The following is a 25,089-nucleotide window of genomic DNA, read 5'->3' as shown; positions in this document are numbered from 1 at the left end:
ACTATGATAGCATTTCTGCCATATCTCTGGCCAAAAACCCTATTTTTCATGCTCGGACAAAGCATGTAGAAATAGACTATCATTACATTCGGGAAAAAGTCTTGGCTAAATAGATTTTTGTGCATTTTGTTTGTACTCAAGATCAAGTGGTTGATATTTGCACAAAGTCTTTGTCTAAGTCCAGATTCATCTTTCTTCGTGACAAACTTCAACTTCGAATTCCTCAGTTTAGTTTGAGGGGGGATATAAAGGGCAATATTGTAACTATACCATCAAAAGATGTTTCTTACTGGTTAAGAAATCTGTTAGTTTGTTTCTCTTAGTGGTTACAAAATGCTTGTATATATATACCTAAGTTGTAACATTATTCGTGTGTGAAATGAAATCATTTTTACCAAATAAGAATATGTAGGTGAACATTGATAGAGGCGAGAGGAGGGAGTGGCCTAACTGAGAACGGGAATGGGAAGATGATTGATGAGATGCATGAAGGTGAGAGCGGCTCCAGCCCAAAGGTTATGAGGAACTTTGGATGTGGATTAGAGAGTACGAATCATGGTGGCAATGTGCCCGTGTTTGCGTTCAATGAGACAATTTGTTATGGTATATGAAGACAAGAGAAGCAGCATTGAATAATGCCATTTTGTTTGCTAAAAGTAGAAAATGAATTATTGACATACTTAGTGCCATTATCACTTTGAAGATTTTTCACAACACCATTAAATGCATTTCTAATTATAAATAGTGTTTGGAAGTTGTTCAAAACTTCAAACTTGTGACGCATAGGATAAATTCAAGAGTGAAGAGAATATTCATCTGTAAATGGTATATTTTAAAGAAAACCTCTAAGAAAAGAGACATGACATCCATATATCAGAATGAATTATGTAAAATAAGTAGTGCACAATATCAGTATTATGCAAAAAAGTTTGTTGATGAGACTTGCTAAGAGCACAGTGTTTACAAAAGTTATGAGAATGATCCTAAATGAGATAACACTGATGAAGATGGGTGACCCAAGAGGTTATGGCAGACATAGGAAAAGGCAGCAGCAAGAGCATTATGTAAGGATGGATTGGTGGAGTGAAAAGACAAGGGATACAAGCCATTTCTAGGGGGTCTGAAAAAGTAACGCACCAATACGAAGTCATAGATTTGGTAAAAATTAGGAGTAAAGAGAAAGAAAACAAGATTTTCTTAAGTGAATTGAGCAAAAGAGTACCAAGTTTTTTTGTAGACAAAATTCGGAATGACCAAAAGATAAGGAAATGCTACTAGTGTGGGTAATGGACATAGAGTCCCCATTACCTAAACAAAACAGAGTTATTACATTGTAAAGCTGAGGGTTTTGAAGAGAGTTGGGTTGGCCCTTATATGATGTGTTGTGTCGGTATCTGGATATCAAGGAATATCAACGTGTTGAACTATTTTAGTACCAGTGAATGGAGGAAATGCGTCAGGGCTATTGTAGCGATGCGAGCGCGCAACAACAATGTGCTGATTAGTGGAATATATAGGACACCACGGAGAGGGAGTAGTGCCTAAGAGATTAGGTTAGAAGAACGGGGACAAAATCCACGTTGGGGGAGACTAATATGGCATGGGCCCACCCCACTGATTCTATGCAAAGGCTGGAGCCCAAGACTACAGTGCAGGAGAATCCGTTTGCTTCCGATTGTTCTAGCGAGAAAAAGGACAGAGCTTATGGTTAAAGAGAGAACCTATTCTGTGAGAGTGATGGTGATGTAACTGATGATGGGCTGGTCGTGACAATGTCGTTGCAGAGGTAGGATTACGAACAGAAGTGGTGGCTTTATCTTTGTCTATATGTTTAGGGTAAGGGATGATGGGGAAGGACAAGGATCGGAACCATCGATGAATTTCATAGATCGTGACCGATAAGAAACAATTGAATCTGACAGAGCCAAAAGAGGTAATTAGTTTTAGGGAGTTTAAGAAAATGAGCGGTGTTCAGCTATAAAGAGAATGAACAGTAGCAGAATAGAATCGGGGGAAGCCATTGGAGAAGAAGAAGGAAGAATGCATGATCAAAAGGAGGAGTAATCCTAGACCTAAGATGATACCATGTAAAGAATTTGTTTCCCTCGATATCTTTCATTAGTGTGTATACAACATATACAAATACAAATAAGATGTTTTAGGAAAAGCAGTCAAATAAATCAATCATGAGATTTACACATTCCTAAACTTAGGGAAATGAAAAGATATTAGCGGGCTTAGAAAGAAACCCACATGCTCGAAAGCCAAAATAAAGGAATTCAATGAAAACTACAATATGTTTACAATTGTACAACACATCTATAGAAAATTAGGAGGATCCTTGAAGCAAATGTTAATCGATGTGCAACACAATTCGCATGCATGTCTCTTAACAAAAGAAATTTTTGAGGCATTTAGATTTAGCAACAACATCCTTACATCCTCAATAATTCCAACAATTATAGATAAAGTCAGAATTCTTTGATGAATGGAATCACAACTTGTAGAGCGTCTGCTTCAATGTGCACCTCGGAGAATCCTTGCGACAAGACCATAGCCACCCACCCCCTTCTAGCTGTCAGAGCTTCCACATGATTTGAGGAAGTAGGTCGTGAAATAGGTCAATCGCAACGAAAATAGAGCAAATTGATCTTTTGAAAGGTCACTTGCAATCTGAAAAACCCATTCTTTAGTTCCTTCAGTTAGGAATAGAATCCTATCCGGATCCTCTTTGTGAGGATTCCATGGATTGCTTCATTGTGTCCGTTCATCTGTCATCCTTCGGCCATAAATCATTTTAAATTTTTTTTATTTAAAATTAAACGCAAACAATACTTAACGACAACTTGTCGCACAATGTACAATAAACAGACACGATGAAGTGATCCTTGGAATCCTCACAAAGATAATCTTGAGAGGATCCTCATCCCCTTAGTTACTGACCTGACATATAGCATCAACTTGCAAACCCAAAGGACTAGCAAGCCAGACACAACACAATCTTTAAACTCAAGAACTATCTTGAGCGTAATTTTGATAGCTTTATGTTTGTTTCGGCAAAGTTGTGCTGGGATTGAACTACATGATTTGGATGGAAAATGGATATAACAAGTTTTGTTCTTACTGAATTTTCTTTAGTTTAAAGTTGAAGAAGAGGTCTTAAGAATGGGCCATTACAAAGCGAAAAAGTTTGGAATTTTGTATTTTTTTTTATTGGTCAAGGGTAAAATATATTACCATAACAACAAACATACAAAAAGAGGTCCAAATACAATGAAAGCACTAAACTAAAAATGAACCCCAAAGCAACACTAAAACAGAGCCCAACCAACCGATTGAGACCAAAATTTACAAACAAAAAGCAAAAAAAACCCTCACAACTCTACCATCGCCGAAGCCGCCAACCACAAACCAACTCCAGAATAGAAAAGAAAAATGCTCCACCCTCCACCACCAAGCGCCACAAAGTCCAAATCCACAACAAACAAGTAAAGGAAGCTAGTGGAAAAAAAACCTCCCACAAGCAACAGTGCAAACTGCACACAGATTGAAGGTGGTGGTGTGAGCACCCGAGGACCATGCAAAAGTTGGAGCTCAACACACCTTCCGAGATGGCCACAAACAACGGTAATAGAAAATGAACGCAGATCTAGAACATTGTAGGACGGAGGGAAGCTGGAACAGGGGATAGGTAGAAAATGGATTGATTGGAGCCATGGATATGAGAAATCTAGAGGTAGAAGGGGAAAAAGGAAGTTGGAATTATTTTTTTTATTATTAAAGCCAAAGAGCAGTTGAATCAGTACCAAATCGAGTTGGAAAGCAGCAAAAAATGGGTCGAAAAAAAAGGGAGAACCTATCGTACAGAGGACGGAAGAGAGACAAAGAAAAAGAAAAAAAGGCTACCACCGACCTAAGCCCAGCCGAGGGCCGGTGGCTGAAGAAGATGCCTAAGATGAAGACTCACACAAGCGGTGAGAATGAACTCTCAGATTAGGAAAGGACTCTCACACAGAGAGAAGTTAGCGTATAGATATTCAAGTTTTTGGAGGATAAAAAAGGGTATCACTGAAATTTTTTAAATATTCTATAAAATATTGAAAAATATCATGTCAGAATTACAAGTTTGAGTTCGAAGACTGAAGGAAAATTTTTATCCTAGCTAAGAACATGTGAGAACATTTGAACACATATGCAAACTAATAACATTTGAACACATATTCAAAAACAATTCTAAAACCCATGACTTTCAAAGCCTAGTGAATGGTGAAACACAAGACTCTTTAACAACATTAAAGAGAAGAAATGATTTTGAGATTCATTACCCTTGAAGCTCATCCTTGTTTACGCAAGGGATTCATCCAACTGGAGGGCTTCAAGTCACCTCCTAGCTCCTTAGATATTCCTTGTGATTTTCTTCCCTTTTGATGCTCCTTTGCTTCTTGAGGATGTGACGAAACGAACTCCCAAAATGCCAAAAGTTTGGTACCTCTAAGTCTCCACACCAAGGATGATGGTGTGAAGATGAAATGGATTACCTAGAGGAAGTTGGATGCTAGTGAACTCCCCTAGGAAGGCTGGCCTCTATAGAGAAAAAGGAGAAAAAGTTTTTCTTCTTTGCCTCAAGAAAACCCTAGTGAGAGAATGGCTATAAAGATGCCTTTATACCACCTCACATGTGAGTGGCAAACTTGCAATCAACCCAAGTTTGCTACCACTCACCCTATAGCCGGTTTTGACTTTGTTTTTGGGTTAATTTCCATTTAGTTTTAGTTGTCACACAACTTAAACTCAATGGGCCATGTGGACCAAAAACCTTTTGGGCCCCGAGACCCGAAACTAACTTAAAAGCCCAATACGAACCTTTCGTATAATTAATTAACAAATTAATTAATCTTAATCATTCCCAATTAAACCATTTAATTGTTTATCCATCTCATTTTTAATTTTTTTTCACTTTCATCCTTATTCAGTGTACGATCCATTAGCTTCCAATTAGCAAGGCAGTGGGTGATTGTTACTCTTAACGATCGATTGTAAATTAAAACTACATTTCAATTCTCCCTTTGATGAAGATTAGTGTTTGCTAATCTTCAGGGCTTCCACAAACCATGAGTGACACTTAGCAGTATGTCATGGCTACCCAAACTAAGTAGAAGTGGTTGGAGAACCTATACAGTTACAATTACAATGCAATTCGGTCATTCTCTAATACAATACTCTTAATCACATTGTTTGAGTGATAGTTTGTCTCAGGTCTACTATCCAATGTGATACTTCTCTATATGATTCAATTGAATATGATTTGGAGCAAACTTCCCAAGTCATATTCGTATGCCTTGGCCAAAATCTCCCGAATCATGTCTCAGAGTATTGTCCCTCCACCATGGAAGGTTAGAGATCCCTTGTTGTCCATTCATATGCCTACATGACTAGATAGTTTGACACCAACAATGTCATGGACACTCTCGATGGAATGCCTTTGACATGATCAAAGATCAAGGACCTAACCATTAGACATCTATGATGCCTCAGGTCAAATGATTACTTTGCATATTGCATCTTAAGAGTTCTTACATGACATGTATGTTCGAACTCTCTTTTGATCGTAGTTCAATGTACTTAATTACCTTTCGAGCACCTATGTGTTTGTCTCAGTGTCCAACACCAAATGACTTGAGACTAGTTATACTCATGCTTGAGTTAACATAATACATACTAACCTTAGCGGATTGTCAATGCCCAATTGGCAATCCTATGGTTAGGAACGTTTTAGGAATGAACATAAGAGAAGGTCTCATTAATCTAATTTACGTAGATCATTTCTCTCTTAGATTAAATACATTCCTTGGATTCCCTTATTGCTTAAATACATAATACAATAAATAGTGATTAACAATAAGCTTTGCCCTTCATTAAACATATAATAGTTTAACACAATAAGTATTCCAAAAGCTATTCCATCAAATGAGTGGCTTTGTGGCCATACTTCCAACAATCTCCCACTTGCACAAAAAGATACCTTTCCATGTATCTAATACCCATATTTTCCATATGGCGGTCAAGTTGGATTTGAGACATTGGCTTCGTTAGTGGATCTGCTATGTTATCTGCTAAGGCAACCTTGAGGATGTTAACTTTCCCTTCGGCAGCATATCTTCTAATGATATTAAAGCGTCTGTTAAAATGCTTATTCTTTTTATGGGCCCTGGGTTCCTTGGCTTGAGCTATCGCCCTACTATTATCACAGTACAAAGTTACTAGTGATGTAATGGTTGGAACCACTCCAAGTTCAGTAATGAACTTTTTCATCCATAACTCTTCTTTGCCGGCTTCAGCTGCAGCGACATATTCAGTCTCCATCGTGGAATCAGCAATTATATCTTGTTTATTGCTTTTCCAACTGACAGCTCCACCATTTAGAGTGAACACATATCTAGAGTTGGAACTTCTATCATCGACGTCAGTTTGGAAATCTGCGTCTAGATAGGCTTCCACTCACAACTCTATCGTTGCTCCATAAACGAGAAGCGTGTCCTTAGTTTTTCTTAAGTACTTAAGGACCGTCTTGATAGCTACCCAATGTTCTGATCCTGGGTTAGATTGATATCGACTAGTAATGCTCACAGCATATGCGATATCAGGCCTTGTGCATATCATGGCATACATGAAACTTCCTATCGCAGAGGCATAAAGAGTCATACTCATTTGTCGTATCTCTTTAGGAGTTTTCAGTCCCATGGACTTAGAAAGGTGAATTCCATGTCTCACTACAGTGTCATTCCTGAATAGTAATATGTCATCTACATATAACACTAGGAATACAACTGCATCCCCAACAACCTTTTGATAAACACAATTGTCGTGTTCATTTTAAGTAAAACCAAATGATTTGATTTCAGTGTCAAAATGAATGTTTCAACTCCTGAAGGCTTGCTTAAGTCTATAAATGGACCTCTAAAGCGTGTATACCTTAGTCTTTTCAGACTTGGACATGAAACCCTCAGGTTGAGTCATGTAGAGCTCTTCTTCTAGGTAGTCGTTCAAAAAGGCTGTCTTCACATCCATTTGCCATATCTCATAATCATGGTACGCAGCTATAGCAAGTAAAATCTGAATGGACTTAATCATGGCTACAGGAGAGAATGTTTTTTAATAGTCAATCCATTCTCGTTGCCTATAACCCTTGGCTACTAGTTTATAAGTCTCCATGTTCCTATCAGTGCCTATCTTCCTCTTGAAAACCCATTTGTTTCCAACAGGTATTATACCTTCTGAAGGGTCTACTAGAGTCCATACCTAATTTTGATACATGGAATCCATGTCGAATTTCATGGCCTCTTGCCATCTCTTTGAATCAATATCAGACATTGCTTCAGTGTAGTCTCTAGGGTCCTCATTTATATCATTGCCACCTCGAAGGTGCAATTCTCCAAATTTGTCATTCATATCATTCCTCTGAGGTGGTTTGCTGACCTTTTCAGATCTTCGTGGAGCTTGGGGTTCAGGAACAGAGTTGTCAACTTGTCAAGTGCTTGTTTGTGGTTCATCATTAATCTCATTAATTCCCATCGTTTTACTTGTAATTCATTTGAGAAAAAATTCATCCTTTAGAAACTTAGCAGTTCTGGCGACAAATACTTTCTGGTAGTCAGGATGGTAGAACTAATATCTCATAGTTTCTCTAGGATTTCCCACAAAATAGCACTTAACTGATCTCACTTCATGCTTAGTAGCTTCAAGCGTCTTGACATATGCTTCACAACCCCAAATCTTAATATGATTAAGACTTGGCTTTCTACCATGCCATATCTCATAGGGCGTATGTGAAACTGACTTGGAAGGTACTCTATTAAGCAAGTAAGCTGTTGTATATAGAGCGTATCCCTAGAATGTTACTGGTAGATTAGCAAAACTCATCATAGAATGAACCATGTTCATCAAGGTTTGATTTCTCCTTTTAGAAACTCCATTAAGTTGTGGAGTTCCCGGTAGAGTCCACTGTGATATTATTCCATACTCTTTAAGATAATCTAGGAACTTGTTACTTAGATACTCTCCCCCTCAATCTAATCTTAGGATCTTTATATGCTTCCCAGTTTGCTTCTCAACTTCATTCTTGAATTCTTTGAACTTTTCAAAGGATTCTGACTTGTACTTCATAAGATACACATAGCCAAACCGAGAATGATCATCAATGAATGTGATATAGTAGGAGAAGCCTCATCTCGACGTAGTAGACATAGGTCCACATACGTCAGTGTGCATTAACCCTATAATTTCAGTGGCATGCTATCCCTTTCCAGTGAATGGAGATTTGGTCATCTTCCCTTTCAAGCAACAGTCACAAGTACCCATTTGGTCATTACCTAATGGGTGGAAATATCCGTCTTTCGACATCTTGTGAATCTTATCAAGGATCACATGTCCAAATTTAAGATGCCACATCTTTTCTTGGTTAACTTCTTCTCCAGCCTTTTTGGGTTTTGAGGTATTCCTGATCACTCATATATTTCATGCATTTATACCATCCATTTCTAAAGTCTTTGTGATGTTTTTGTGTTAAAATTGTGGTACTTTACCTTACCTTGTGTTAATGTACAACTAAATTTGCTTTAAGATTAATTTCAAGTAAAGTGGAGAAAAATAAAAAAGAAAGGAAAGGACACTTTGTGTTTTGTATAATTAAACATAATTCAGTCCGTTATTATGTGCAGATGGGTTCAAAATTTACCGGTTTCAATTATCTTTATCTAAAGTTGCAGACCACTACAATACCACTACAATACCACTACATCTTAAAGCTTATGTGGGGATTGCATTGACAAAGGAAATGGGACGGTAGTGGAGAAAAAAGAAGGAATAAAAAAAAAGATTAAAAGAAGAAACGGAGGGATAAGAGAAGGGGAGAGAGGTCATAAGAGAGGGGGATAGACGCAAGGCGCAGAGAGGATCAGGAGGCGCAGGAAATTGAGGGCTGCCTTTGGCAGCGTGAGAGAGAGGAGAGACGCGCTGACTGGACAGAAGGAAAGGCAGCTCGCAGAGGCAGGACAGAGGGGAGAGAAGGAAAAGGCAAGGAGAAACTGACGGGAGCAACACAGAGAGCAAAGTTTCACTCCATTTTTCTTGGTTTTATCTTCTCAAACCCATGTTTTACTTTTGGTTTAATTTGAAAATAATGTGTAACTAAATTTATTTTGGCTAGAGGTTAATTCAAAGCCATGAATATATTTGTAATATGAATTGATTACCTTCAGTTGTGATTTAATTTGCTTAACTGCTTGATTGATAACTTATTTTTGTATGTCGATTAAGAATGCATACTTAATTTACATGCATGAATTTGATGCTAGAATATAAGTGAATTTCACCTAATCGTTATGAACTTATATTCACAAGTAGTGAAGGTTGTTATCCACAATTGTGTTAAGTGAATTCTAGGCTGGATTAACATGCGTATTCCATAGTTATGAATGCCTAGTCAATGTTATGATTTCCGTTGAACTTAATGATCTTTGTTGAATGTCTCTATCATGCGTATTCCATAGTTAGGGACTTTGATGAGGAATAATTTGGTTGTAATGCGTATTCCATTCAATCCAATGAATCTAGGGAAATCTAAGAGTTAATTTAAGCGGACCTAATTAACTTGGAACATTGTCATTCACAATTTATTGAAAGAACAACTGAAAATCAATTTAGGTTGCATATGTGTCATGTGTGGAGAAGAACCCTCTAGCTAGTCCGTCACCTATCCTTTCACCTTAATTCATGCTTTTGTCAATTATGTAATTTATTTAAGTTTAATTTACTTCTCGTCAAAACCAAACCCCCCCCCCCATTATTATATTATATTATTTAGTTAGTTTTCATTGTTGTTAGTCTTTTAACTCAATTTCCGTCCATTTCAGTTCCTAGTTTCTAAATTGATTGTTTTCATTATGTTGAGTCATTCTAAGTGTGTTTCGAGTTATTAGAGTTTTTAGCCTAGTTTTGTGTCCTTGAGTCTTGTTTAATATTTTTAAATTAATTTAGAATAGATTAGCAATCCCTCCTAATCCCCGGCCTAGAACGATACCCTACTTACATACTTTACTACAATTGTCAAAAAGAGGGTTTAATTTGTGTGTCAAGTAATTCTCACATCAATTCCCGCTTTCAATAAAATGCATCCCACTACTTGTCTCTAGGTGAAAAAGTCCCTCTATCATATTATCATGAGAGATAATATGATCGTTCAAGTATAAAGTGCAACTCATTTTCTCAAACATTACTGAGTGCCCATCTCGTAAAAGCATAGAGATAGAAATCAAATTCTTTAGTCATGAAGGAAAATATATACAATTTTTAAGTTCCGAGACTTCCCTAAAATGTAGTTTAAGCATGTAGGTGCCTACTGCTTTTGCAGAGATCTTAGTACCGTTCCTAACTCGCACAATCATCTCCCCATTGCGCAGTGTCTTGATCCTTGTTAGTCCCTAAAATGAATTGCAGATATGTTGACTAGCACCCAAATCAAATATCCAGGAATTGGAGCTTATTGTAAAAGCACTTTCTATGACAGAAATAGTCCCTTCAAAACTTCTTGTCATAAGGCTCGCAATGTGCAGCCTATATTTCTTCTTCCAACGTTCATCCGTTCCACAATGAAAGCATGTTCCTTTGGATTTTCTTGCCTTTTTCTTATGCAACCTTTTCCTTGTGATTGCATTCTCACTTCCACTGTCCTTTTTGAAACTTTGTTCAAACTTACAGCACATATCAATCATCTTGGTAAAAGTGTGATCGAATCTAGTCACTTTATAGTTTACTATAAACTTAGTGAAATCATCCAAGAGAGATGCAAGGAAAAAATCTTGGGCCATTTTCCCATCGATGGAAGTTCCTAAACTCTCAAGATCTTGAAAGATCCGTTCCATCTTTTGTCCATGTTTTTGGACCGATGTCCCCTTTGCCATTTTGGCATTCAATAGACTACAAACATTTGAGAATCGTACGTTACTTGTCTTAATGTCATGCATCTTATGCAAACTATCAACCATGGCATAAGAAGTGTCCATGTGCTCATGTAGCTTCTTAAGCTCCTCACTAAGTGAAGTGAGGATTAAGCATTTAGCTTGTAAGTCATCCTCAAATTGTCTAGTATAATTCTAGCACTCCTCCTTTGAAGCTAATTTCGTAAGAGGTACATGAGGAGGGGATTGCTTGAGCACATACGATATGTCATTCATCTTTAAGACATTCTCAATGTGATGATACCAAGCAAGGAAACGTTGGCCCCTAAGGCTCCTTTTGTCAAGTATAATGGTAGGTGTAGTTTTAGGCATGTCGTTAACTACATAACATGATAGAAATCGTATTAGATTGTTTGTTTTAAAACTACTTGATTGGGTCTTAAATTAAATAGTACCACCCACTATTTTTGGCAAATTCCACATCCCTCAATGGAATCCGAGAGTTCTGTTGAACTCTTAGCGCGGTTTGGGAGACTCACCATTACCAAGCCCACCTCACAATGATATGATGTTGGTTAGTAACAATAATGATGAGAGAATAACGCTTTAGTCATTTACAACTCTTGTAATTACCCATCTAGTTTGGCCTCTAGAGAATGAAGCTTCACAATCATATGATGTTGGCACCATTGCACTTAGTTAAGTCATTCCCACCATGCTAGTTCGTGTAAGGGTTCAAGAATAGCCTCACAATGATATGATGTTGGCCATCCTCGTTGCCTACCTTACCACATCATGTATGTACATATAGATTCCTGAATGTAAGTACATACTTTGAACTTCCCCATGATAGGGTGAAGCCGGTGTATGAGTCACAAACAATTGGAGCCCACCACGGTGGAAGGCCTACGAAGAGATGTTCAAAGCATCTCTCGCTTATCAACTTAATATTCGTTTTGTTGAGGTAGTATTGTTGGGCTACATCAATTTCATTTTAATCTTATTAAAAGAACTTGGGCCTATCACAACCATTGGTCCAAGTTTATATGAATTAGTAGTATATAATACTCCCACTATTTCAATGAAACAAGCGAGACTATATGGAACTACTAACGAATGCATAGCATCCTCATACGGACAATATAGTCATCTTAGGTCTTAGGATGATTATGAACCGTTTGATTTGACCCAACACGAGCCTTGTGTTGGACCTTGGGTCTAAGGTAGGTAGTTGTTGATTTTAGTTACGCGTTTAATCTAATTAAACCATTATTTCCTATTGAGTGTTGGACCCAACTATTCCAATTTGCATGCAATTTAAACAAAAAAGAATACTTGAAATAAAGAGAAGGGCTTATGCCCTTTTGCAACACATTTGATGGACTTATACCCTTTTACAACACATTTGAACTAATCAAATTACATTCAAATCTAAACTACTTAACCCAAACATTCATAATGTAAAGCAACCAATCACATACCTCAATTATCGAGGCCCTTGGTTCATAATCACCATTTTCTTAATCAATCGCATTAACTAAGAAAGCAACTTAAACAATTGGTTTTCGGATTCATAAAATTCATATAAATGGAACTAAATGAAATGAAAATCCAATTCTCATTAAAGAGACAAAACCATTTTGTTCTCATCATAATTTGGGCCGCAAATGTAAATGACCTCAACTATTGGGCCCCAAAGAAAAAACATAAACTTTTGGGGTCATTTTGTAAAAACACAAGAGTCCACAACTTCATGTAATTACAACTAGAATCCAAAAATTTCAACAATTACAAAAACTTCATTAAAGGAGTAAAACAATTTGTCCTTTAGTGATTTTGGGTCTTTACGTAAAAATGTAAACTTTTAGGCCAAAGTGCAAATACACAAAAATATCAAAACTTTATGTAATTGCATAAAAGACCCAAAAGTACCCCCATTATAGGGGTGGCCGGTTTTGGTAGTGTGAGTGGAGGGTTGGTTTTGGTGAAAATTCAAAATTTTATAAGTGTTGATAAAGTGAAAGGTATGGGTTGAATAGTTGATTGGCATGGTTGAAAAGTTTGATTGGTATGGGTTGTAAGATATAGGTAAGGTGTAGAATTTATCGAACAATAAAAACACAAATCATCCATCACCAATCAATAACAAACCAAAACTTTATGAAAAACAACAAACACATTGAATCAAAACACCAAACCTTTTTGTTCTTGGTAAGAACATCAAAAACATTGAAGAACACACATGAAAACTCATAAGAGCTCCATGAATGTTTTCACTCAATAAAACTAAAAATACACTACTTAAAAGAGGGTTAACATCTTATGGTACTTAGGGGTTCCTAATGTCACTTTACAACACTTTAAACAAGACAAACATGAACCTAAAAATCCACCCTTTGGATTTGGCCGAATTTCCCCACATACAAGGCACCAAATTTTAGTTCCAATATTCATGCTTAAATGAACTACATCTACAAGAGATGCTAAATTTTCAAGCAAAAAATTATATTCAAAAAGCAAGAACAAAGCTTGTAACATTTACAACATTTAAATCACAAACCATGAAAAACACAAAACCCAAAAAGATTCACCATACACTAGACCTATGCTCTGATACCACTTGAAGGAAAAATTTTGTCCTAGCTAAAAACATGTGAGAACATTTGAACACATATGCAAACTAATAACATTTGAACACATATTCAAAAACAATTCTAAAACCCATGACCTTCAAAGCCTAGTGAATGGTGAAACACAAGACTCTTTAACAACATTAAAGAGAAGAAAGGATTTTGAGATTCATTACCCTTGAAGCTCATCCTTGTTTACACAAGGGATTCACCCAAGTGGAGGGCCTTCAAGTCACATCCTAGCTCCTTAAATCTTCCTTGTGATTTTCTTCCCTTTTGATGCTCCTTTGCTCCTTGAGGATGTGAGGAAAGGAACTCCAAAAATGCCAAAAGTCTACACACCATGGATGATGGTGTGAAGATGAAATGGATTACCTAGAGGAAGTTGGATGCTAGTGAACTCCCCTAGGAAGGCCGACCTCTATAGAGAAAAAGGAGAAAAAGTTTCTCTTCTTTGCCTCAAGAAAGCCCTAGTGAGAGAATGGCTATAAAGATGCCTTTATACCACCTCACATGTGAGTGGCAAACTTACAATTAACCCAAGTTTGCTACCATTCACCCTATGGCTGTTTTTGACTTTGTTTTTGGGTTAATTTCCATTTAGTTTTAGTTGTCACACAACTTAAACTCAATGTGCCTTGTGGGCCAAAAACCCTTTTGGGCCCCAAGACCCGAAACTAACTTAAAATACCAATACAAACCTTTGTATAATTAATTAATCTTGACCATTCCCAATTAAACCATTTAATTGCTTATCCATCTCATTTTTATTTTTTCACTTTCATCCTTACTCGATGTATGATCCATTAGCTTCCAATTAGCGAGGCAGTGGGTGATTGTTACTCTTAACAATCGATTGTGAATTGAAACTACATTTCAATTCTGCCTTTGATGAAGATTAGTGTTTGCTAATCTTCAGGGCTTCCTCAAACCATGAGTGACATCTAGCAGTATGTCATGGCTACCCAAGCTAAGTAGAAGTGGTTGGAGAGCCTATCTAGTTACAATTACAATGCAATATCGTCCTTATCTAATACAATACTCTTAATCACATCGTTTGAGTGATAGTTTGTTTCATGTCTATTATCCAATGTAATACTTCTCTATATGATTCAATTGAATATGATTTGGAACAAACTTCCTAAGTCATATTTGTATGCTTTGGCCAAAGACTCCCAAATCATGTCTCAGAGTATCCTCCCTCCACCATGGAAGGTTAGAGATCCCTTGTTGTGCATTCATACGCCTACATGACTAGATAGCTTGACCCAAGCAATGTCATGGACATTCTCGATGGAATGCCTTTGACATGATCAAAGATCAAGGACCTAACCATTATACATCTATGATGCCTCAGGTGAAAGGACTACTTTGCATATTGCATCTTATGAGTTCTTACATGACATGTATGTTCGAACTCTCTTTTGACCGTAGTTCAGTGTACTCAATTACCTTTTGAACACCTATGCGTTTGTCTCAGTGTCCAACACTAAATGAGTTAAGACTAGTCATACTCACGCTTGAGTTAACATAACGCATACTAACCTTAGTGGATTGTCAATGCCCAATTGGCAATCCTATGGCTAGGAACGTTTTAGGAATGAACATAAGAGAAAGGTCTCGTTAATCTAACTTAGATTACTTCTCTCTTAGATTAAATACATTCCTTGGATTCCCTTATTGCTTAAACACATAATACAATAAATAATGATTAACAATAAGCTTTGCGCTATTACAAAAGCTATTACATCGAATGAGTGGCTTTGTGGACATACTTCCAACAAAGACGTTATTGGGGACAGTGATGACGTCAAAATATTATGTGAAAGCGGGCTTTTTAGATATGTAATGAGGGCAATGCTAATTAAATTTAGGGCAATTGGAGTAATCTTTACAAAACTGAAAACCAATTAAATTTAGGACAACGCTAGGGAGACTTAATTTGAAGACAAAATTTGCAAACAAAATGATGTGACATCAATAGAAATGAGTGCGTTTATCAATATTTAAGTAATAAATTAATCATCAACTTTCATGTCCTTTAGTTTTCAAAATTTTTGTGTACAAGTTTAGTCTCCCTAGCATTACCCTTAAATTTAATAGAAAGAATCAAAAGAATTGTATGAACTATGTGGGAGGTAGAGAGCAGGGTTAACTACTAAAAAAATTTGAAATTATAAAAAAAAAGTACAAAGAAATCTGGGAAAGGCAAAGAGGAGGGCTGCAAATAATAATTGATTAGGTTGTAAATAATAGTTGATTAGGTTGCTTTAGGAATAACATTAAATTGATTTTAAAACTCTCATCTTAAATTCGCCATTTCACTGAACCACAAAGACAAAACAAACAAACTCTAAAATGTAAGACACGACGTCGTTAGACTCAACTTCTTCAAGAGGACAATTTAGATTTTCTTCCTTATATCTTATGGTTCTACAACTGTAGATTTGAGGCTGTTAAAAATTTCTATACAGTAGATAGAATGGACAAAATTAATAAAAAGTTTTAATTCAGAATAAATTATATTCTTGAATTAAAATACAAAGCTTAGTTTTTGGCTCTCCCCAACTCTGAAGGGTTACAATATTACATTCCTGTCGTTTTGTGCAAAGATAACTCTTCCAACCGACTTCCCACTTTTATGTGCCAAGACAAGGGCCAATGCGTCTGCTATGCCAAGCAAAGGACCTCGTACAATGCTTGCGCAGCCGAAATAAGATACGATTAATTAGTCAGTGGTGACAAATAAATAAGATATGATTAATTAGTCATTGGTGACTAATATCTTATTAGCCTCAAAGATATTGGGCAATAAAGTTGTGCAAATCCGATGTTATGGCTTGCGTCACTTTATTTGCCAAGACTTGATAAGGAAAAACCTAAAACGGATTTTGATCTCATTCAGATTCTCTTTGTGATTTTGGATCCTCACAGTCTATCCGCTCATCGTATATCTTGTGATCAGAAATCATTATGAATTTTTTTATTTAAAATTAAACACAAATCATACCTAACGAAAACTGACCACACGATGTACGATGAACCAATAAGATATGATCCTCACAAAGAGAATCCGAAGAGGATCCTCATCCACCTCAAACCATGTTCTTCAAATATTGCCTCAGACAGCCCCTAGTTTTGGAACATGTAATCAAAGTTGTTTGCTAAAAATTGAAATCTATAAGGAGAATGGCTCTCCAATGCCCTGAAGAGTTGCCTCTAAATCTAATCTTCACTGGGTTTTACTATATATATTCTCTGCCAAAGAATATTGATCGCATTGTTCATATTGTCAATACAATTTTCAATCAGTTAAGTTCAAATTCTTAGAGCTCCACTTTTTGTGACAATTAAATTGTTATAGCATGGAAGGCAAAGTTTTCACAGAAGAACAGGAAACACTGGTGGTGAAGTCATGGGGTTGATGAAGCAGAATGCTGCTGAGTTGAGCCTTAAGTTCTTCTTGAAGTAAGTCTGTTTTACATACCTTGCAAATTTAGCCGATACAAAGCTATAATATAGCACCCAATTCTTCCGTTTCGTTCTTTTTTTTTTTCATCTGCACTTCATAGTTTATATATGATGTCAAAAGAAAGGTTTTGAACCAACTGGGACTTCCATTTGCAGGATCTTTGAAATTGCACCATCGGCTCAGAAGCTGTTCTCTTTCTTGAGGGACTCTGATATTCCTCTTGAGAAGAACCCAAAGCTCAAGCCTCATGCCATGTCTGTATTTGTTATGGTAAATATAATTAAGCCGCTAGTGTGGAGTTAATTATAATTAACTTGGGTTCGATCACTAATCCTTCATTTGTGTTCCAGACTTGTGAATCTGCAGTTCAACTCAGGAAAGCAGGCAAGGTTACAGTGAGAGAGTCAACCTTGAAAAGATTAGGTGGTGTCCACTTCATGTCTGGAGTGGTAGATGAACATTATGAGGTATATGCTAATGTTTGTCCTTGCACGTGAAGTTTTGAGTTCGAATTCTTCTTTTCCAAATATGTGCCTTAGCGAACAATTTATTTTATATATAGGTGACCAAGTTCGCATTGTTGGAAACCATAAAGGAGGCCTTACCGGAAATGTGGTCACCGGAGATGAAGAATGCATGGAGAGAAGCTTATATGATCAGTTGGTTACTGCTATAAAATCAGAATGAAGCCTCCCCTTAATTAGCCACAACTCTCTTTATAAGTTCTTTTCTTAATTTGTAACTTAATAAGTCGGAAATACTATCTGCCTCTATTTGTTTGGTTGTTTGTTCCTATCTTTTGTTAATATCTAAAACACCCTCAATATTTTAGTGTCGTTCTAAATTAGCATCAATTTTTTTAGGGTTTTTATCATAAGTAGTACCTGAAATTGACTTTTAGCATTAAGATGGTTCCTGAAAATGAAATTTAATAAATGTAGTCATTGGATATTGATGTTGCAAATCAATGTGATCATTCCATTAGAATTCCATCAAAATTTCAGTTAGTGTGCTGATGTAGTACATATTTGAACCCACATGTATTGCCACATGGATAAATTATTAAAAACTTTATAAATTTTAATTAAAATCATTTAAAACTAAACTCAGAGTGATTAAATAAAAAAATTAAAAGTTGTTCAACAAAAAAAAAAGGCTGCATCTACTTTCACAATGAGGAAGACACAATTCGGGCCAAGGAGAGAGAGCCATGGGCAAGTTAGAGGCAGAAAGAGCTAGAATTTTAAATATTTTATAAAATATTGAAAAATATCGTGTCAAAATTACAAGTTAGAGTTTGAATAAATGTGATCGGGACAGTAATGGAGCCAGAATTGTATGTGAAGGAGGGTTTCTCAGATATGTAATGATGATATGTTTGGTCAAGTCCTATAACGAGCGAAACCCTCATTTTGTGTTGCTGAGACATGCGCCTAAGGAGAAAGTCTTTGCAACCGAAGTGAGCCGAGGAGCCGAGTGACGTGCCAGCGCTACTAATTGAGTGCCAGCACGTAGCAGTGCTGTCAGTAAGAAGGGAGCCGGCACTTTTCTCGCTTGTTTAGTAAAGTCAAGTTTTTGGCCTTATCTAGCGGGTGACGACGACGTCGAGTTGGCGGCGGAGAAAGACTCGGCATTCAGGCGAGCCGCCCGGTGGTGTGGTACGTAGTGAGTTTAGTACGCCCCGCCAAAACGGCTCCGAAACAAACAAAAAGGTGCGTGCCGCACTCACGAGGGACTGCCAGTGATATACTGGAGGAAGGTGGGGATGACGTCAAGTCCGCATGGCCCTTATGGGCTGGGCCACACACGTGCTACAATGGCAATTACAATGGGAAGCAAGGCTTATGAACCCATAACATGAGTAGTTGAAGTAATTTTCATAAAACTAAAAGTCCAATTAAATTTAATAGAGAGAATCCAAAGAATTGTATGATACAACTATGTGAGAGGTAGAGAGCAGGTTTACCACTAAAAAAAATTGAAATTATAAAAAAAAAAGTACAAAGAAATATGGTTTGAATCGTCAAATGAAAAAGGAGGGCAAAGAGGAGGGCAAAAAGGAGGGTTGCAAATAATAGTTGATTAGGCTACAAATAATAGTTGATTTTAAAACTCTCATCCTAAATGTTTTGTTCCTTTTAAGTGTAAATATAAGGATCATATAATGACACAAATAAGGGTGTCAAACCACAAGGACTGATTAGACCTCTACAAATTACTAGTTTTATGTGAACCCTAACTAAACAGTGAAACTACAAACTGAATTTGGATTTTTGTTTTGGAAAACTAAGGTAAGCTTAAAATGCGAGAGAATATAAATATGAATGATAGATTGATTTGGAACTAAGGATCTCGATTTCACCATTACAAGCCAATTGCGTGTTTATGAAGTCAAAACGTATTCAACTCTCCAATCTGCAACTGGGGTTCATTTTACTTATTTATGATCATCCATTTGATGTGTGGTTGTGATCAAGTACTCCTAATTTGCAACCTAGTTGTGATATTCAACTTAGATTACCAATTAAGAATTCATTAGAAACAAGAAAACTTCAAAGAACAAAGAAATCACATGGCATGATGTTTGCATAGCAGCTTCTCCATTCATTCACATTTCCACCAAGATTAAGTATGATGTATACTATAACCTTGATTATATAATCTGTAGGAAACCCTAATGGTGATCAAACATTAAGATAAACAAACAAATTAAAATATAAAATTAGTGAATGAAACAAGAAAATAGATTGACGAATTGACTGCTTTAACTTAATAACTTAGAATAGTTTTGCAAGGCTCCATCGAAATCCCCAGCTATGAACTTTGTTACTCAACATGATCACATATAGATACGAAGAATATTAGTGAAATTAAATCCATATAAGAAACCCCTTGAAACAATTTTGATGTGGAACTCCTTTAAGAACAGCGTGGATGCAAGGTTTCTTTGGTGGCAACGGGTGGTGAATGGAAAAAGGATTTTGTTTCTGAAAGAAAGGCCAAAGAAAGAGAAGAGAGAGTGCTATGAGTGTCTCCAAGAGGGGGTTTGTGTAAAAGTGATGTAAAACCTAGTATTTAAGTGCTAAAGAAGCTGCTACAGGATGCCAAGACATTGCAATAATTGAGCATTTATTTCACATGTTTTTTTTTCTTTCTGTTATTGGTCTCTTAAAGGGCCATATTCATCACCATATTTGTACACAATCTCTCTCTACATCAGAATCTGGCCTTAATGAATTCTCTACTTTCAGCACCATTTTGCCTCATTTTCTCCCAAATGGACTCTAAAATACAATTAACTGCACATTAACATAAAAGAGGGTAAAACACAACTAATTTAACCCAAAATATCACAAAGAGACTAGGAATGGATGGTAAAAATTTATGAAATATATGAGTTATCACAAAGTTAAAACAAACAAATTGTTAGAAAATATAAGATACGATGTGGTTAGACTCAACTTCTTTACGAGGACAATTCATTCATGTCTTACGGTTCTACAATTGCAAGCTTGAGGCTATTAGAAATTTCTTACACAGTAGTCAGGATGGACATAATTAATAAAAAAAAATTATTCAAGAATAAAAACTACAATTTTTACATTTTCATTGGAGCATTGGTCGTTGCCTACCAACATTGAAATACAAAGCTTAGTTTTTGGCTCTCCCCAACCCTGAAGGGTTTTGACAATACTATATTTTTGTCTTTTTGTGCAAAGACAACTCTTCAAACCACTTCCCACTTTTATATGCCAAGACAAAGGCCAATGCGTCTGCCATGCCAAGCAAAGGACCTCGTACAATGCTTGCGCAGCCTAACTAAGATATGATTAATTAGTCGTTGTTGACAAATATGTTATTAGCCTCAAAGGTATTGGGCAATAAAGTTGAGACAAAAATTTTGCCTTCCTCGATCCAAATCCGATGTTGTGGCTTGCGTCACTTTAGTTGCCAAGACCTGAAGACGAAAAACCCAAAACGGATTTGGATCCTCACATCATTTATCGTATATCGAATGGTCAGAAATCTTATGATTTTTTTTTAAATTAAACACAAATAATACTTAACAAAAAATAACCGTACGATGTACGATAAATGAATAGGATATGAGAATCCTTAGAATCCTCGCAAAGGAGATACGGAGAGGATTCTCATCCACCTAAAACCATGTTCTCCAAATACTGCCTCAGACAGCCCCTGGTTTTGGGACATGTGCTACATAATCAAAAGTTGGGTGCTAAAAATTGAAATCCATAGGGAGAATGGCTCTCCAGTGTCCTGAAGAGTTGTCACAAAAAGTTGGGTGCTAAATCTAATCCGCACTGGGTTATACTATATATATTCTCTGCCAAAGAATATTGATCTCATTGGAAATTTCCTCGATACAATTTTCAATTATTTAAGTTCAAATTCTTAGAGCTTCACTTTTTGGGACAATTAAATTGTTATAGCATGGAAGGCAAAGTTTTCACAGAAGAACAGGAAACACTGGTGGTGAAGTCATGGGGTGTGATGAAGAAGAACGCTGCTGAATTGGGCCTTAAGTTCTTCTTAAAGTAAGTCCGTTTTACATAAACTTGCAAATTTAGCCGATACAAAACTATAAAATAGCACCCAATTTTTCTGATTCGTTCTTTTTTTTTCATCTGCACTTCATAGTTTATATATGATGTCAGAAGAAAGGTTTTGAACCAACTGGGACTTCAATTTGCAGGATCTTTGAAATTGCACCATCAGCTCAGAAGCTGTTCTCTTTCTTGAGGGACTCTGACATTCCTCTTGAGAAGAACCCAAAGCTCAAGCCTCACGCCATGTCTGTATTTGTTATGGTAAATATAATTAAGCTGCTAGTGTGATACTATCACATATAAAGTAAATTATAATTAACTTGGGTTCGATCGTTAATCCTTCATTTGTGTTCCAGACTTGTGAATCTGCAGTTCAACTCAGGAAAGCAGGCAAGGTTACAGTGAGAGAGTCAACCTTGAAAAGATTAGGTGGTGTCCACTTCAAGTCTGGAGTGGTAGATGAACATTATGAGGTATAAATTATCAGGCTTCAAGGGATTTTATCTAATTAAATAAGAACAGCGTTTTTCCTTGTACGCAAAGTTTTGGGTTCGAATTCTTCTTTTCCAAATATGTGCCTTATCGAACAATTATTTATTTTATATATAGGTGACCAAGTTCGCATTGTTGGAAACCATAAAGGAGGCCTTACCGGAAATGTGGTCACCGGAGATGAAGAATGCTTGGGGAGAAGCTTATGATCAGTTGGTTGCTGCTATAAAATCAGAAATGAAGCCTCCCCTTAATTAGCCACAACTGTCTTTACAAGTTCTTTTTTTCAATTTGTAACTTAATAAGAGGGAAATACTGTCTGCCTCTTTTTGTTTGGTTGTTTGATCCCTTCTTTTGTTAAGTATCTAAAAAAACCCTCAATATTTTAATATCATTCTAAATTGGGTTTTTATTCCAAATAGTTCTTAAAATTGACCTATTATATTAAGATTGTCTCTGAAACTGAAAGTTGATCAATGTCGTTCCTGAATATGAGCGCTACAAATCAATGTGATTTTTTCGTTAGAGTTCTGTCAAATAATCTACTAGCGCACTGTATGAACTTACAAATCTAGTTAAAAAGCGTTATGTGGATTATGTTTTATTTGTTAAATAGAAATGATTTTTTTTAACAAATAATATTATCCACACTAAAGAAGAGGGGATGAGTTTAGCTTCACAATAGGCTAGCAATAATTTGGTTCAAAATTCACTTTTGGCGAGAATCAAACTTAAAATTTCTCACTTACAAGTGAAGAGAAATACCACTAGACTGTAGTACTAAGGGCTGGTTTGGTATTACTGTGCTTTGAAAAAAAACTGTTGTGAGAATAAGCGGCTGTGAAATAAATCAGCAGAGTGTTTAGTAAACTTTTTTGTAAAAGTTCTTTTGGAAAAAAAAGTAGTCTGATAGTAGGTCTTTTCATTAAAGGAGCACTGTAACTCCGTGTGATTTGAAGTTTTCCAAAGCTGCAAATAGTAGCTTTAGATTTTTCCTTTGATTTCAACTTATTCTCACAACAACTTCCAAAATAAGCCCTTTTTTTTCAGTTTACCAAACACCTAAAATCCTCACAGCTTTTTTTCATGGGTGCTTTTTTTTTAAGCACCTCACTTCCAAACCACCCCTAAACGACAAGCCACATCCACCCTTTAGGCCACCGTTCCCATCCTTCAGCAGCCACCGCAACCCACTCAAAGCTGCCAAAGTCCACCACAACGGACGACTTCTCTCTCCCTCTTTCACGCCTCCCCCCTTTCTTTCTTTGCCCCACCTCCCTGATCAGATCTCCCCTCTGTGCCCAACCATCTTCCCTAACCCAACGCCACACCTTCTTCCACAACGCCCCACTAGTTTTTCAAGATTTTATTTTTTTATTTTTTTGTTTAGACATCCCCAATAATTCCATAGCTAGAGAGATACCATAATTTATGTAATCTTCATTATCTGTGCATAATCTAGTTTGATAAGTCAGAAAGCCCAAAATCAATAAGATTCATAACAAAGTCAACAAGATACATAACAAAATGAGAGTAAAATTTTAACCACACGCTGGCATGACCCCCTTGTTGAATTGCATTGACGATGGTCAAAACCGGGAGAAGATGAGACCAAGTCCGAGGGAAAATCGGTTCGATTACGATCCAAGCGATCGAAAGTAGTGGAAAGAATCAGATAGTCGAGAGATCCCAAGGGTCAGAACGACAAAACATTTATTTATTTCTTTCTATTTACTCAATTTATAGTTTCAGAATTTTGAATCTTCTTAAAAAATAGTAACTTTATATAATGCACAGGTTAAGTGGTCCAAACATGTGCCACATCAACACACTAACAAATTATTTGAAGAAATTCTACCATAAGGACCATATTAATTTATGGCACTCATATTCGGGGACAACGTGGATCAAATTTTAATTTCAGGGACCATCTTGATAGGGTGGGTTCAGAGACCATTTGTGATAAAAATCTTTCTAATAGCATCAACTTTTTAAAAGTTTTTATCACAAGTAGTCTCTAAAATTGACCCCTACTATTAAGATGGTTCCTGAAAATAAAAATAAATCATTATAGTCTCTGACTATTGGTGTTGCAAATCAATGTGGTCATTCCGTTTGAGTTTTGTCAAAATTTCTGTTAGTGTGCTGATGTGACATAGATTTGAATCCGCAAGTATTGCCACATGGATAAATTATTAAAAACTATGTAAAAATTTAATTTAAAATCATTTAAAACTATACTCAAAGTGATTAAATGAAAAAAAAATTAAAAGTTGTTCAACAAGAAAAAAAGGCTACATCTACATTCACAATGAGGAAGACTCAATTCGTGCCAAGAAGAGAAAGCCATGGGCATGCTAGAGGCAGAAGGAGATCATCTGCAATGACCAAGCCAAGGATGTCACCCAAGCTTGTCTCAAAACTTCTTCGTTCTTAGGTTGTCTTGCTGTCTCAAAATTGGGATCAAGGGTTGCGATGGGGGACTGGTGGTTGTGCCTGGCTTGGTGTCAGTCAGAGGTTGGGATAAGTTGGCGGTTGGGTTGAATGGAAACAGGTTGAGGTGGGTTAGTGCCGTTAGGGTAAGGAGGGGAAGGGTCCACGATTTGACGATAAGGGGGAAGGACTGACAACAACGATGTCAGGGGTGGGGATGGGTGGGGATGAATGTGGCTTGGGGTGGGAGAGATGGCAAGAGAATTGGAAAATTAAGAAACCCAGGTCCTGATGATGGTACGAACGGAAAAGGCTAATCGTGGTCACATTGTTTGAAGAAGAAGATGAGGATTGCAGATGATCTCCCTCTAGCCTGCCCTTAACACGAATTGTCTTCCTCCATTGTGAAATGCAGCTTTTAATTTTTTTTGTTGAACATATTCTAATTTTTTTATTTATTCATGTGGCAATGTTTAATAGACTAGTGGGTCCACCTATGTGCCACATCGAACATACTAACAGAAATTTTGATAGAATTG

General features: G+C 36.7%; 1 protein-coding gene and 1 pseudogene across 1 annotated transcript; both read left to right on the top strand.

Moving 5' to 3' along the window:
* The first annotated feature begins 16,777 nt into the window (after positions 1-16,777).
* On the top strand, positions 16,778-18,867 carry LOC126624210 (non-symbiotic hemoglobin 1-like; annotated as a pseudogene).
* Positions 18,868-21,302: 2,435 nt separating this feature from the next.
* On the top strand, positions 21,303-22,536 carry LOC126624209 (non-symbiotic hemoglobin-like). The gene is made up of 4 exons (XM_050293246.1): positions 21,303-21,613; positions 21,772-21,886; positions 21,982-22,098; positions 22,235-22,536. Exons 1-4 carry the CDS (start codon positions 21,510-21,512, stop codon positions 22,373-22,375), a joined length of 477 nt encoding a protein of 158 aa, XP_050149203.1. The 5' UTR covers positions 21,303-21,509; the 3' UTR covers positions 22,376-22,536.
* Positions 22,537-25,089: the final 2,553 nt, after the last annotated feature.

Source organism: Malus sylvestris, chromosome 5 (genome assembly GCF_916048215.2).
Source record: "Malus sylvestris chromosome 5, drMalSylv7.2, whole genome shotgun sequence".
Classification (NCBI taxonomy): domain Eukaryota; kingdom Viridiplantae; phylum Streptophyta; class Magnoliopsida; order Rosales; family Rosaceae; genus Malus; species Malus sylvestris.
Note: the sequence above shows the minus strand (reverse complement) of the source record. Positions and strands in the feature narration are given on the sequence as shown.